General features: G+C 40.8%; 1 protein-coding gene across 1 annotated transcript; it reads left to right on the top strand.

Moving 5' to 3' along the window:
- HS3ST1 (heparan sulfate-glucosamine 3-sulfotransferase 1) lies at nt 326–11,354 on the top strand. Its single transcript, XM_021395729.1, has 2 exons — nt 326–497; nt 8,638–11,354. The coding sequence occupies exon 2, from the start codon at nt 8,767–8,769 to the stop codon at nt 9,727–9,729; it is 963 nt and encodes a 320-aa protein (XP_021251404.1). The 5' UTR covers nt 326–497; nt 8,638–8,766; the 3' UTR covers nt 9,730–11,354.

Here is a 17,046-nt window from a genome sequence, read left to right on the forward strand (position 1 = left end):
TTCCTACAGACCTGCATTATTAATTGCATTAATTATTATTTTATATATATCTTTATTATGTCTTTTATATACATACAGGCGCGCGGCGACGCGCACAAACGCGCACGCACACACCGCACTCCCCGCCCGCAGCCCCGCAGCCGCCCGTTGCCCCCGCCCTTAGGACGCCCGGCGCCGCCCCGGCCCACGGGGGAGCGGAGGCACGCAGCCCGGACGGCCCCGTGTGCCCGCCCTCGGGACGGGGCGGGGGAGCGCGGCCGGGCGGGCCGGGGACGGGCGGTAGGGCCATGACGCGACGGCGGGGCGGGGCGGGGGCCGTACAAACGCGCTGGTGGCGGGCGCCGGGCGCCGCTTCCAGGCGGGCGAGGCGGGCGGCAGCGGGCGCTCGCTCCGCCGCCGCTGCTTCTACCACCGGGAGCGCTTCCCACGGCTGCGGTACCCGCGGGCGCCCATGGCACAGCACGGCGGCTGCTGCCCCACGGCTCCGCGCCCCGGCGGTGAGTGATGCGCGGGAGTCCCGCGGAAGGTGTGGGGTGCGGGCTGCTGGGCGAGCGCGGAACCCCGCAGCCGCCCTGCTCGCCGAGACAGCCTTCGGGAGGCATCGCTGCCGTGGAGCCGGGGGGGGGGGGGGGGAAGCCAAAAAAGGCGGAGAAAGTGGAGCACGGGGCCAGCAGGTCTGTCCCGAGCTGTCCCCTGGGCAGTCTGTTTCCTTAGCTCCCGGTAGGTGATGTGTCGGAGCGGCAGAGGCACGGCAGGCGGAGTGCCGGGTGTGGGAGCGGCGTGGCAGAGCGCAGGGCTCCTACCTGGCGGCGGGGCAGGTCGCAGAGCTCCGCTCAGCATCTCTGCTCCGTTCCCACGGCGGCCGCTGGAGCCGGGCAGGTGCAGTGCGCCCAGCTGGAGGGCGGCGTGGGCTCGGAGCAAAACCTTCCCTCGAGCTCACTTCTGTTTTGCCTGCCATAGGTGAGCTGCCCAGAACAGAACGGCACGGGCATGGGGCACTGCTGGTCTCAGCGTGTTTCAGGGCTAAGGATGAGAGAGGTTCAGATTTGGGGGGATGAAAAGATGCTGGGAGGCTGCGGTGGCAGTCTTGGTCTGCTCTGGTCTTTCAGCCCTAGATGAGGGAAAAGCACACAGCTAGGCACAGGCGATTCCATCAGCTTGGTTGGCTAGGATTTAACGTAGAGGGCTCTCTGTGCAGTAAGTTGAGGGCTTTCACTGTTCCAAGATTGTTCCTCTTTGGGGGAGCAAAATATCTGGGGAGTCCCCTGAATAGGCTTGAGTGGTGTGAGGATGGGATGCCTGCAGGGACATCCTCCTAGCACGAGAGGCCCCTTCATTACCCGCTCCCACGGCGAGCTTCTGCAGCGTGTGTGGCGAGAGGCATGCTTAGTAGAACAGGTTCTGTTCAGTATATGCCCATAAATTGTCTGGCTTTCAAACTTCATATGCAAATGATAAAATATTACTATATTTTATTTATTTATACGCATATATCTATCTGCCAGCATTTCTTGCACTCCTGAACAAGTGCATTTCCCACCTTGCTCAGAAATGAGCACCTTTCAGTAACAGTGCAGCTACTAGCACGAGCTGTAGCTCTCTCTCACACATCCAGCCTTTCAGCACCCACCTTTTTTTCCCTTTCCCTTTTTGGAAAATGCAGGTTTTGATATTACACTGTCAAATGAGTGCCTCCAGTAGGTCAGTACCAAGATTATACATCCGAAGCCAAGCCAGCTGCTGCAATGGAGAGGCACTGATTTAACAGAGCGAATTCCAGAACTGCCAGGTTCTCATCCATGCCCCCTCCTTGCAAGGATGCTACCTTGGTTATTCTGAATTAGCCATTAAAATGCACAGACATCAAATGAAATCGGAGTGCATAAAAAAGAGTTTTCCGATCCATAAGAATACATGCACGTATAGATGCACAGAGGAAGCCAAAAGTGTTTTTAGCCTATTGACCAGCCTGGGATTTCTCCCTCCCCACCCCAAAAATGCCACCCAGAGCCAAGGAGCTACCGCAGCCCCAGATGGATGCATTTCCCTGAGAAGTTTTGATAATACGAGAGTGAGAAAGCTGTAAATATCCCTGGGCAGCCCAGGATGGAAGCTCCAGCTGGGTCACCTCGCTTCCCACTCCCGAGCAGGAAGGTTCCCTCCAGGTCACCATGCAGCGCGCCGCTCGGTAAAGGGATTGGGTTAGTTAAGTCTAATACAGGGACGACCTCACCACTGCTCTGCTCCAGTGTTATTCTGAAGTTGAGTAGCAGGGAGGAGGCAGACAGAAATCAGCTTTGAGTATACCCTGAAAGATTACTTAGAGGGTTACTTACATTCTTTTTATAATGTTGCTTCTGTTGTCATTTTCAATCTCTTGCTGGTGTTTGAGACAGGGCCCGTGTTGGTAGAGTGGTAAGAAAGTGTTGCTTAGCAGGGGTAGTGGAAATGGGGTTACCTCATGCACTTTGTTCGTCTTTCAGTGCATTCTGTTAAGGTGAGCCTTTGTATGGAAGGGGGGCAGGACGGACAGAGCTGCCTTTCACACAGATTGATTTCCTGGGGAAGGGCTCAGTGAATTAGAAAGCAACTCTGTGCAATGCATTTCTGCTTCCTCATTAGGTCATGACCCATTTTTATTGGGTACTGAGGTAACTTCTGCATTTTGAATGGATTGTTTGGGCTTCTGGGGGTTTAGAAGACAGTGATACAGTGCTTCCCTCTCTTTATGGGAAAAATGTACTGCAAGATATTAAGCAATTGCTAGAAGAATGTGGTAAGGGGATTCCATATTAGCATTCACCACAAAAAAGTTCTGTGCGTTCTGAGCTTTTCAGGTTTATTTTTATTCTGCTGTAATGTCCTATTTTCCTTTTACCTGCATGAGGTTCTCAGGAATGTAGGGTATTCTCTCTCCTAAAATATTTTTATGATCTCCTGGCATGAAACGTTGCAATGGTCCCTTCTGACCTTACGAAAAAGAGTGCAGCGTTATATATAACCACAGCCTATTATAAATTTCCTACTTTATTGCACACACTGGAGCTGAACTCCTTCTTTAAAAGGGTCGAACTGGTGACCTAGCTAATTTGTATAAACTGTATTTATCACAGCAGGTGCAGACATAGAGCAGATCTCAGCCAAAAATACTTCCTATCAAGTCAACCTTGCTCAGCTTGCTAAGTTCCTCTACCAAAAATTTAGGGACTTTTTAAGAATACTTTCAGAGTCTTAGAGCAGATAGACAATATATCACCCTAACTGCACTGAAATGATGGTTAGATTTCTTAACATGCTGACTATAAAAGCGAAACCCGTGCTTTAATCTCTACTCGTGCAGTATTTTTTTTAATATAACTTATGGAATGTAGTCTAAGGCAATAGGTGGGCAATATCATTTAGGCACTGTAATACAGATTAATACAGTTTCTTACCTTTTCACCACCCCTCTTAATGCACAGATAGCTATTTTTAATATATAATAAGATGATCAATAGTTTATGCCCCTAGAGGTCTATGGCTTTGGCTGTACATAGTTCTGGTTAATGTAATGCAGTTGTTTCTGTAACACTCACTGTAGTAGGCAATTGCCTGCAGTTAATTAGTGGAAGCTAGAGTTTATGCATTTCGTTGGCACATGTTGCTCTAAACTTTTTTAAAACGCGATTTAAAAACAGTATGTGGGGTAAGTGTGGGAAGCACCTCTTCACAAAGAGGACATGAGGAGGCATTTTAACAGTTAAAAACAGCAAAATAGTATATTTCTAGGATATATTTTCAAGGAAATAAGATGCTTTATAAACTAGATCAGATGGAAAAAAATATATATATTTGCTCTTTTTACATTCAGGAGAAGCTCTTGACTGAGCTGTAAGCCATAGCTGTGTGTTTTGTGCTAACTGGATACAAAATGTCACTTGAAAGAGCTCATACAAACAACTGAGGAATGTATCTTATGAAAGACACCATCTTCTCTAAGAGGGGATGAATATACTCTGTTCATATCAATGACTTGATGAGTTTCAAGTACACTGGAATTGATCTAGTTCAGTTTTCTTAAAATGCGTCTCTGAATACAAATGTTCAGATCACTGCCTTTTCATTAATACAGAAAGGTGTTTGTAGGGTTAGCTCAACTATGGATTTTTCCCCCGACGTAAGAAGTCCATGCAGTAGATCTGTGAGCACAGCTAGTTTTAACCAGTGATGTTAATCTGACTGCCGAGTGCCCAAACCTGCAGTTCTAGGGCAAAGGGAAATGCAACCCAAGTCCTGGCGTTCTATCACATCTGCAATACTGAGCATACCTTGAAGAATAGAATGTCTCCCTTCGATTCTCAGCTCTGATCTCCCTCTAGAGACAAATCTCAGCAACTGATCTGTAGTTCTCAATTGGGCCCGCCTGGGTTTTTGCCGATTTATGTGAAGATCCCTCCAGTGAAGGGTTTCTGCTCTGCAAAGAGCGAGTGAGGATGCCTGAAACATACCCTGATTTTCCTCAGCACCTGGGGAAACCATAAAACCACAGCTTCTGTATAACAAAGTTGAAGACATCTCCGCATGCATGGAAAGGGTTCATGCAGTCATCTTTCTCCCCATCGCTGTCCTGGCAGCAACTGTGTCCATTAGCTCTGCTAAACCTCTTGGTGTGTTGTTTGTTTGTTTTGTGAAGTATTCGCTGTCAGGTTGCCAGCAGCCTGTACCTCCCACTTAGGGCTGCCCTACAGACAGTCCTTATGTTCCTTCCCACCTGCTCCGGCAGCCAACTTGATTCTTCTTTGGAAAGTTCAGCTCTGAATGCACCCCCACACCACCCCCAGGCAAAATGAAATTATCGGTCTTATTTTGTTAATGCTAATACAACTGAATGTTATATATAATCTAGGTAGTTTACGCCATCTTATTGAGAGAAGATAAATATACTGAGGCATTAAAATACCATGGTAATGTGTTAAGAGATAATCAGAAGTCATAAAATAGCGACATAAATTTGAAAGAGTACTGTAATATGCTTAAAAGTCATTGAAATACGACAGCTGCACCCCTCGTATTGTATTGAGTGAGAAAAGGTTCCGTTTATTTCCAAATTACTTTTGGAAGAGGTTTTAATCATGCAAGCTGATCTGACTGGCACTGTCCACGCCGAATCTTGTTGAATAAATAGTATGGCACATTTTACTAATCAAGTGGAGAAAGCTGAAGAAAAGCTTAAGAAAAAGCAATTAGACTTCTTGAATAGTCTTGGTATAATCTTCAAAGCGTCATTTAACATAAACTGTTTCTTTTACCAACTTGCTCGTTTACTTGTAGCAAATGCAATGGTAATGACTGTCAGTTAAATTTCTGTATTAATCTGAACTACAAAGTCACCGAGTGCAGTCATGTATGCTCTGCATGACTTGTGGAGGCAGTGAAGAGAATTCTTAAAGCAGAAAAGTAATTTGGCAGAGTGGCTGCTATAAAATCTTCAGTGCATGCTTATTATTGTTGAAACAGTTTTTCAGACCCACAAATTATAAAGCTATGGAATACAAGTTTGCATCGTTTTATATAAACTGCAATAATTCTAGCCACCAAATTGCAGATCTGCTCAAAGCACTGAGGAGGGCAGAGAGAAGGCTGAATGACAACCAATTTACATGCAGTTTTATTCCTGGACACCGCTTTGCCCACACAACATATGTTTTGTGCTGAATTTAGAGGAACACTCATGTCCATTGTATTGCATTAGTCTAACACAACGCAATAGCTGGTTGAGATCTCAAACCCAAACTGTTTGAAAGAAACAAAGGAGACCAGAAGGAGAAAGCAGACAAAGCTTTACTGCTTGCAAGTAAAACAACAATAGCTTATATATCTGGAATGACATAATTACTGACATGGTTCATTGGATGTGCATAAAGACAGTAAATGCTATGGATTCTGTAGCAGTGTTCCACAGTGTGGAATACTTGATGCATTCCTGATCTGCACCTGAACAAACAGTTGTGGAGAAAAAAAATATCAAACTCTGTATGGCTGAATTATAGGACACTCCATGTTCTTCTGAGGCTCATGTTGCATTGTTTTGTTTATTTAAAAAATCATGTTCTCCCCTCCATCCCCCCCCAGTTATTTCAGGTAAGAGCAGGAAGACTGAGGCTCAAGGGAATACCTGCAGTGTGTCCCTTGGTACCACACCTGTAATATCCCACAAGTGAAGAGCAACCCCAGCCAAAACAAAAGTAGAGTCACAGTTAAGAGGCACTTTTAACTGAGTCTTACCTCCCCTAAAACTTCCATGTGCTATGCTCAGCCATAGAAAGGCTTGAATATAAAGGAGTTGGTGGTGGAGTACTATGGAAACTATTTTAATTAAAAACAAATAATCCCAATGAATTTAAAAACAATAATCACAAATAAAATAACATTGCTAGGATCACTGCGTTTTCTTATTAATATTTGAGATTAGTAGCTAATCTTAGCTAACCCTAAGTTAATCTTTCCAGAGGAATAGTGCTTATCACACAACTCGGCTGGTAGCAGAACATATTTCAAACTGACTGCTATAGAAATAAGAGTTCCTACTATTAGGTTTTAACTCCTTTCAACATCAATTCAACCTGTTCTCTGAAATCCTATTATGCTTTTCCAGTAAGGTGTTAGGACGACGACTCAGGCTTACTATTTATGGAGCCTGTAACTCTTAAAATATATACCGCAGTAAGTGGCTATTCCTTTAATCTGTGACCTTAAAATTCAAGAAGAGTTGATGTTTTATTGCTTTTATGTTCTGAACTGCCCATCAGGCACTGATCTAATTAGGCCATTTGCTCAGATTACTACTAAATGTTGTGGCAGAACATTTAGTGTGGACATCCACCATGTATTTATTTACCAATACTGAATTATTTGCCATCCAATCCGTAACCCCCCCATGACAACTTTAGTGAGAGGCTAATAACTAGGATTATTTCTTTTTGAAACTGAAGCAGAGAATGGTGAGGACAAAGAAAGAGCAGAATATTGACAGCTGAAATGGAGTTCTTTCAACCACATAAAAATCTTAACAGAGATAAAAAATGGAAGAACAACAAATTTCTCTGCCAAGTTTTCTCACTATCAGAAATCACAGAACAGCCCAGGGCACAACTTTGTGTCCAAGATAGGACATGGCCATGAGCTCACAGCCCACAGGTACCCAGAGAAGCACAGCTCTTTTGACTTCAGATGTATCGTGGCACACTGCTTCCCTCTCCTCCCAACCTTGATTTCTGCTTCCTAACAATACCACTGCCTTGTAGCCCTTTAGAAGTAATTAGAAAAGGGAAAGCAGAAAAGTAATAATCAGTAGCAAGCATCAGGAAGCCAGCCTGCTCCATTCAGGATGGAGTCATGACCTCTGTAAATGCAAAGCTATCAAACAACTTTCTAGATGACTTGGAAACATGTCATTAGTCCTTGTCACACTGGGACTTAGCCTATTGTGGAAAAGTCATTAGTTTCTTTTCAGATTCTCTGGAGAATTTCCAAAACTTAGCCTTTGCGGTTCCTCAGGTTGTTCATACATAATTTCTTATTTCAGCCCTCATTAGTTAGTACAGTATGCATTGTTCTGAGCTTAAATTCATAATAACAGTAGCCCAGTAAGGCAGAGCAGTCAGATGCTCTGCCATCATGGCTTCCACTTCTAAGTGGAGTTGGACAATACCATAACAACACTTACAACACAGTAACACCAGCTCTCCACTGACCTTATAGGACTTAGGAAAGCTTCCAAATCTACAGAGCTGTTATACACAGCCAGCTCATAACATGACCATCCAGCAGATCTGTTATGTGTGAGGCCATTTTAATTTCACTTCAAACACTGCATTAAAAATCCTGACCTTTACCTTAAAGATCTCTTTACTAAAATAAATAAATAAAGGGTAAAGTTAGTTGTTTACATCAGACTGGCTGCCTGACTCTGGAAATTACCTTCAGCAATATTCACTGTGTATTTTGTCCATGAATATTTTGACTGAGACCACAGCTTTTAGTATTTTACTGGTGCAGCCTTGCTATAGTCTAGTTTCACTCAGAGCCCTTCCTAACTTCTTTCTGTGAGAATGTGGCCTTCTTGCATTTCTCTTCATATCACATGAGCCTTTTTCCCTGGAGGCTTTACTTTCAGGTTACTGTCATAACATAAATTCATAGAATAGCTTGAATTGGAAGGAGCCTTATAGATGATCTAGTTCCCTTAGGAGGCTACATGACCTTCTTTGAGGAAGCTTTCTTGTTCAAGCCCTTTGTCTTGTTTCTAAAGTAGGCCTATGATTGCAGATTTAAAAACAAAAAAAACACCAGTTCAGCTCCACTGAAATCAAATTTAAAAATAATAATAAGACTCTAAATCTTGGGTTTTCGGAAGAGATTGAGAATATTCATGTCTCCTGGTGACTTGCAGTCATTTTTTCATGTCATTATTGTATGTGGCTGTCTTTAAAGAATTTAATTCTCTCCAATTATTTATGAGGCTAGAGTTGGGAAATCTAAAGAAGTTGGTTCAGTTTTGAAAATCAAAAGATACTTGCAGTGTGGCTTAAAGTACTAATATAGCTGAGTATAAAATAATGTGCCTGTCTTATTTTCTTTTTTTTTTCTTTCTCTCAGAAAAGTTTCTGTTTGAGAAATACGCATCCACTCAGCAAAACAAAAACAACTTTTAGAGGTTGTTCTCAGTGGAAATCACTCCATGCCCCATTACCTGCTCGAGTGAAACCAGACTAAAGAAGTTCTGTCATGGCAGCTTTTCTGCTGGGAGCTGTGCTGCTCATTGTTCAACCTCAGATAGTGCCTTCCAGACCGGCTATAAATTCAAAGGCTGAGACTTCTGCTCAGTCTGCTCAGAGAGAGCTTTTAAAGAAAACATCTCAGAAAAATGACTTCAAGGAAAACATTCATTCTAATGGATCATGCCGGCAGCTGCCACAGACTATCATTATTGGAGTGAGGAAAGGTGGAACAAGAGCTTTGTTGGAGATGTTGAGTCTTCATCCTGATATTGCAGCAGCAGAAAGTGAAGTTCACTTCTTTGACTGGGAAGATCATTATAGAAATGGATTGCAATGGTATATTAATCAAATGCCATTCTCTTATCCCCATCAGATCACCGTGGAAAAAACTCCAGCATATTTCACATCACCTGAAGTGCCTGAAAGAGTTTATAACATGAACCAATCTATGAGACTACTCCTTATTTTAAGAGACCCAAGTGAGAGAGTACTGTCAGATTACACCCAAGTGTTCTATAACCACATGCAAAAGCACAAGCCGTACCCCTCCATCGAACAATTCCTGATTAAAGACGGTGAACTCAATGTGGACTACAAGGCAATAAACAGAAGCTTATACTACATTCACATGCAGAACTGGCTGAAGTATTTTCCCCTTGATCATATCCACATTGTAGATGGGGATAAACTAATCAAAGATCCGTTTCCAGAAATAGAGAAGGTAGAGAGATTTTTGAAGTTATCACCACAGATAAATGCTTCAAACTTTTATTTCAATAAAACTAAAGGCTTTTACTGCCTAAGGGACAGTGGTAGGGAGCGTTGTTTACACGAGTCAAAAGGACGAGCTCACCCACAAGTAGATACTCGGTTACTCGAGAAACTGCATGAGTATTTCTATGAGCCCAACAAGAAATTTTTTGAGCTTGTTGGCAGAACGTTTGACTGGCACTCATTTGTGGCAAGTTAGTGGTAAATGTGAGAACCTATGTTCTGGTGTAAATTTAGAAACTTTAAAAAGGGCATTTAAGCTATAATTTATTTGTAAAAATTCATAAATACTTCTGTACAGTATTAGAGTCACAATTGCCATATATACTAGTTATATTTTTCTACTTGTTAAATTTGAAAGCATTTTGTATTGTTTTTCATGGTTGTTAACATTGTGTATGATGTGTCTATATGAAGAAAGTAAATTATTTCACTGCAGAAGATGCTCTCTTGAGAATGTGTTGTCTTTTTAATAAATAAGAAATTCATTTCAACAAAACCCTTCAGAATCATTTGAATACTTTGGTCTTTCTGAACTTTATCCTCTAGCTGCTAATGAATATGCTAAACTTTACATGTCCACTTTTCTTGCTCTAAAATGTGGTCTAATAATTTCTTTTTATCTGAAACTCTTCTTGTAATTTGAAAATTGTTCTATCCTGCTTTATGAAATTATTTCTTGATAATGTGATACTTAAACATGTTGGGACACGCAAACCTAAAGGACAGTGGAAGAGTGTGTCATAAAGCATGTTAGCAGCTGTACTTACCTTCCTAAGTAATGGTATAGTAACTGCTCCTCAAATTCTTTGGCAGAACCATACTAGTTTCATAGCAAACTTCCAGAGATTCTGTGGGGAGCAGCTAATGAAATCCAGAGTTAAGTGCAGAAATTGATTAATCTAAAAACTTTCTACAGTCTATGAATGTATATATCCCTCATAATGAAATAGAGAGGTTCGAAAAAATAGTATAAGCAATAAGGGGACATTTTAAAGGCTGCTAATTGCTGTTGCTAAATTTTATGGCACACATTCTTTCCCATTACTGAAAACCAATGGTTACACCAGAAGAATTAGCTGGTCTGCATTCTAGTAAGCAGCAGCTTCATTCTTATAAATATTAACACTTTTACTGTATTGAACACTTTTCAATGAGTTGAGCAGCTGCTTCATGTAACTGAGAAGTGCTCATGGGCTACTATTCAATTAATCTCTTTCCGGGAAATGTGAAGCCAAGCATTGGATCCAGCCTTGGGTGCCATGGAATTAACCCAAATTCCAGGAACTTTTATGGTCTTCCATCTGCTAAAAATGGAAGTTAGATACGAATACATTGGTAAAAGTTACAGCTTTTCCTATCTATGTTAGTTCTGATGTTCCATTAGCCATCGATTTCTGGCATTAATCTTGTTTCCACAGAAGGCTTACTGTAGTACTTTCATTATGAGCTCCTAATTTTCATGTTATGATCTAAAATATACCCTTTGAACATTCAGTGACAATACCCTGTACATTTAAACCTGTTACTGATTGTTGCAATCCTTCATAAAATTTAAATAAATGTAGATAGGTTAATTTTTCCTTGTGAGATGCTTCAAACTTGGGCACTGTGACAAGGTACCCTCTGGATGCAAGTATCCCATATTATGCTGCTTGCATGAAAATTTGCAGATGCTTCCCCTCTATCTCCCACTACTTGTGCACCTGCCCAAGCTGTTTTCAACCTCAGAGAGGTTGTTGGTGTTTGTTTCATAAAGTAGACCTTTGATGAAAGCCTACAATGAAATGGTATTGTACTCAATAAAATATTTTCTGAATTGCATCTTTCCTTTCTCTTTTGTTCATAATTTTCAAGTTTGAAAGATGAGAAGTTAGGATTCAACTTCAGTTTACTCTCCAGTTAAATGTTGCTTAAGAGTTCAGCTGCAGCCCAGTGGATTCAGTGAAAAGCAGTTTCTGGCTACTAGATTGTTGGCCTGCATGGTCCAATGCTGGTCTACTCAGAATATACAAAAAAGAGTGGATAGTTTCTACTGGCAGTAATGTTGCATCTTTCGTAAGACAGATACCAAAAATTGCAGGCTTGAAGTACGAACATGGAAAAGAGAAATACTGGGAATTTTGTGTAAGGACAGTAGGGTTTTTGCTCCTCATTATTATCCCATTTCCTTGCTAAATCTGTAGGAGCCATCTGGACCTAAAAGATTTTGGCTCACAAGAAAGGCTCCCACCTTTGTATAGTCCCACCTCCACTTCTGCCTTCTTGTAGTCCCTGATTCGGCCCTCTACCTTCAAGAACTTTCTGCTGGGAAAGAAAAAATTCTGCTGGGATACGTGGCCATGTGGGTACTACCTTTGCAGTCATAGAGCCATATGAATGCACGAAGGTAGAGATGCATCAAGTCACACAGGGTGGTGCAGCATATGGCACAAGCATATAATAATACCCTCAGTATTGACTCAGTATCCCAGTTGGTACTGGGAATGTTTTGAGATGTATAATGTTACTTAATACCGGTATTTTGACTGTAACTAAGCAGTGCACGGCCTCTCACTCCCCACATCTGTTTGGGCTTATCTCTGTAGAGCAAGAAGCAGAGTAGGAACCATCAGCTCATCATTACTCTGTTATTAGTAGGACCTCATGCCATATTCTCTGTAGGATCAGGAGGCAAAGTGACGACTTCAGGGGGCCTTCCTGAAGCACAAGCTCACAAAACTTAAAGCCAAGACCTTGTGTTCAAAGGCATCCTCAGACAGTATATCATACCATGGTGTACACTTTGTGCAGGGCTGGCATGATTGTGCAGTACCTCACCTTGGAGCTTACTGTGTGGTAGCTAGGGGAATGGACAACAGCTCACACCCTAACAAATAATAAGGGCAATACTTACCTGCCACTGATGGCCTAAATCCAAGGTTTACAGTGCTTAAAACTATGCTTCTGAGTATGAATTCTGTTTTAGAAGAGCTATGTTCACATTTTACATGTGCATCACTGTATTTTCTAAAAATGTGCTAAACAACAACAAAAATTCAAATAGAAGGAAGTGAAGAGTGAATGAAAGAGGCTGACGTACATTCCGGTTGGGATTGTAGAAACACAGTAAGCTCTGAAGTCATTCCATATTTATAAAAATCCTTGAAAATACCTTTCCATTGTTATGCCATACAGGTATTTGTTTCTGTAATACTCTACCATCTCAGGTTTAAAGAACAACCACTTGGGTGTAGCTACAGAAGCCTGTTTCTGCAGGGCTGCTAGCCAAGTCTGTGCTCACTCTTGTGACTGTAAAATAAATACAACATTTTATGAGAATCCAGTGTTCAATTCAAAGCCTACCGCTCCCCTTGTTTACAAGAAGAAAAGCCAATCAAGCCATTTATCAGGGTGGCACTGCAGGACTAAGCTGTGCCCTTTGCTTCACAACATGGATTAGTGTGAGTCTTTGAAAGCAGACACTATACTCACAGAGGACAAAGTTTAAACTATAATGATTATTCTGCAAACATTTCTAATGAGTATGGGAAGACACGTCTTCTTGGGGTAAAAAAAAAAATATATATATATATATACTTCATGAAGAATATTGCTACAAGTTCTGTTGGTGCTGCATGTCCTTTGTTGTTCCTTATATCTTGTTTCTGATGTTGTAGGTGAAATAATGTCTACTGTGTGTAAATCAACAGTGTTTTGGAGCAAATAATTGAAAAATCCTTTTGTAAATCTTGCTTGAGTCTGTTCAGTCCGGAAGTTTGGCAGTACTATACTCATTGATTAGTGTGTGAGACTTACAACACAGAATATTTTAGATAGAAAATTCCTTACTTTGGGTACTTAAATCTGATCACATTTCTTTGTCTGTGTGCATTTTCAGAATCAGCTTCTGCAGAAAGCAGGGCTTCTTATTCTTTGTCATCTCCAAGTGTGTATGTGTAAAGAAATGTAAGATCCTTTCTTCTGCTTTATCCAGGATGGCTGACCGGACTTCTAAGGAAGTTCAGACATGCACCCTACAATTAAGAGGTTCTACATTAAAACTACTACTCTTGGAAATATCCCTTCTCCTTTCTCTTTTTCAAAGTCTCTAACATCCAGATCCTAATTTGGCTTGCATTGTGAATGATCTTGCAAGAGTATATGAAGAGATGTTATCTAATACAGCAGTCAAGTAATAAAAAGTACAGTAAAAATGATAGATTAAACTAATATCAGTAAAAAAAAATGTATTTAACTTGCTACTAGGTATATACCAGCTGAAATATTTGCAAGTATTTGCCCCCACAGCTGTAAGTATCATTACTGTTTCCTCTTTCTAATAACTTTTATTCATAGGGTTATGCCTGAGTGCCCGGTTACATCGCAAGGACTGTATGTTCAATCTTAATTCCTTCATTATGCAACTGCATTGTCAAGACCAGTTACATACAAAGATTTCTGAATGGGTGGGAAAAAAAAACCTTGCAGTGATATTTTGCTTACCAAAAATAAATGAAATTGTGTTTATGTATCTTAGTTAATTAGTAAAGGATAGCAGTGCTGTCTTTTCTTACAACAACAACGCATCTATGGTAAATTTTCTGCTTACCTCCCACACAACAGTTTATACAGTTTTTAAGTCAATAGCACAATAAACTCAACAGTGATGCTGCAGATTTTAAATGCCTTCTGGGATATACAAAATATGCAAGTCAGACTGGGGAGCAGCTGGATGCATAGGAACAGCTGGTCTCATTGGGCTGAAAACATTTTTGTTTAATGATATAGGACATGAATTTTTTGGCTTGGATATCACTTATGTTGTCTGTGAAAGCAATGTCTTCAACTAACTTCCAAGATGGTAATACTGTCAGAATGATGTCATCTTTTTACTTGCTATTGATATTGTGCTCTGCCAAAAGACACCCGAAACAGCAGGTGCATCAGCGGGCCCTTACTATAAAAATGCAACTGCAATGCAACACAGACACATAGCTTCAGTTATGAAGGCACAGTCGCTTGAACAGGGAGCTGTTCTGAAGTGAATGGCAAAATTCTTCTTGACTTAATTTGGGTGTGGGTTACAGAAACAGAAATGTGTATGCGTACACAGCAGAACAGCGGAGCAAATAACATAACCTCCCCTCCTGTGTTCTGAATCAGTCAGCATTCTTTCAACAATAATAATCATAATAACAATCTGTAGTTGCATTTCCTTAAAATGAACAGGCCTGCCTCCAGGACTGTGTGCAATTCATACCAGATAAGAGCATCAAACAGCAGTACTGCAGTATTTTTTACACCAGGCAGAGTTCTCAGGGAATCTCCTGTTACTACCTTCTGTGAAATTCTTTTTTCCTGTCCAATATGCTGCTGTACCACATCTGTCCTATCAATCACTTTTAAATTAACTCTGAGAGAAAGTAAATCAATTATCTGATGGTATTTTAAATACCATTCAAATAAATGGAAAACTACAAAATGATGGAATCTAAAATGTACTTTGTGTATGTTTGCTCTGATATGTTTTTAACTTTAACTGAATAAAATTCAGCTTACTTGGTCTGCGTTGTTGTGTTACAGGTGCAACTACTGTCACACAGCCATAAGTGAGTAATTACCTAATGCACTTGGTAAATAGAAATGCATAATCAAAGGAACATATTGCTCTTATTCCTAGCGCAGCAAATTTATTATTGTCAATAGTGTGACACTTACTCATGTTGTCACTTAAGTGGTAGCAGCATTTCTTTTGAAAAAATGGAATCCGAGAATTGTTCCCTAGATGCATGTAGGAATGAGTCTGAACAGGAACGCGTGTTATGCAGTCACATAACAAATATTTACTGAAATGAAACTAGACCAAAGGTAACATAATAAGCACGCATGCACTGCACACACACACTCAAAATTGAACCATACTGTACGTTTTTTAGTGTCTTATCATTCTCTTGCCTGACTTTGTATGTTCCCATACAGATGAAAGGCAGCAGTTGGTCCATTTCTACCATCACACTGTTTGGGACTAGAACTGGACAGCCACAAATGACAAGGACACCAGAAGTAGATGATAGTAATGGAACACAGAATTCAGGGGAACAACTTACCATAGCTTCATTCCCTCTGTTCACATTTTACATATGAAAAATAAGTGCATTCATGAAAAAAAAAAAAACAGAACAGCTTATTGCCCATTTCTTGTCTGTGCAACCCAGAGAAAAGGCATCTGAATCCATCTCTGAGTATTGGTTTATTCTTGTGCCGTAAGGCCTTTTTAAAAAGTCAGTACAGTATAATGCAATTAGGCTTATTATTCACCTAACTGTCTATTCTTCCCATTTTTTGTTTTTAAATTTCTAGCGAGTTTTCCATCTGCTACAAATAAAAGGATTTGATGAATAAATGATTTACAGCCTGCAGGAGGAGAAGAGTTCATATTAAACATTCTTCAGACAGGAGACTTGCAAAAGAGAATATTTTCTCATAGAAAAAAGAGCATCTGTGGACCAGTTGGTTTCTTGCTGAATAAGCCAACTGGATATGATACTACTTTTGGCAGCTTCTTTATTCTTGTGTGGGCTTCATTTATCTGAATGCCATATATATTATTCAATACAAATCTATATTCAATATCATACATATCATGTTTTATGATGTTGGCATTGGTTTCCTAGGTTAATTATTTAACATCAGGTGGTGCTAAAATTCTAGTGCTTTTTCATACTTAATAAACATGAGTCAGCTAATGCTCAGACACATTCATAAACAGAAAAAAAAATGAAAAAAAGTAACAGCAAACTGCCTCAAATGCTCCTTTCCTGTGACTCATTCAAGAACTTTTTTTTCATGACCTTATGGAAAAGAAGTGAAATTTCAAGCATGGTAAATAAAGGAAAGAATTTATAATTCCTTACAAATACAGCAATGCATAAAAGTAGATTTTAACAAGTGAATGAAATGGAACAAGCATTGACAGCCCAGGAAAGGGAAGAGCCTTCTCTGCTCTCAGAGCAAGGGTAAAAAGGGAATCACAGATGCTGTCGGGATGGTCCCTCCACCTTATCACAAGCAGGAGAGCTTTACTGCCTCTCATCTGTCACCAAAGGATGTGTTTTCTTCTGCAATCCACATTATTAGCCTTGAATTGGTCTGTTTAGCTGTAACTATACTGGAAATAATGTTTTAAACATAAAGGAGAATATAACTTATTACAATTAACTCTCTTCTCTACCTACATAACCACTTAATCTATGGTTTCCTGAAACAGCTGGGAGGATAACGTGCTCAGTGCAGAGAGCAGGATTACATTACACTGATACTGCTGCTAAACTCTTCATTGCCTTATTCAGGAGACAGGTTTGGCATTGCACCTGTTCACTGAAGGACCTTGGCTCTTTCCAATTGCAGCCTTTTCTTTGGCAGACTGGCCATCATCTCTTGTGTTTGACTGTCCTATAATAACTGTTTACTGAGAGATGATACCTTCTGAATTTCTTTTTCCCCAAGCTAGGGATTCAGAATGCAGTTTCAGCAG

This window comes from Numida meleagris, chromosome 4 (assembly GCF_002078875.1).
Source record: "Numida meleagris isolate 19003 breed g44 Domestic line chromosome 4, NumMel1.0, whole genome shotgun sequence".
In the NCBI taxonomy this organism is placed as follows: domain Eukaryota; kingdom Metazoa; phylum Chordata; class Aves; order Galliformes; family Numididae; genus Numida; species Numida meleagris.

Excerpts from the sequence above, each read along its gene's own strand:
- HS3ST1 (XM_021395729.1), top strand. The coding sequence starts at position 8,767 with ATGGCAGCTTTTCTGCTGGGAGCTGTGCTGCTCATTGTTCAACCTCAG.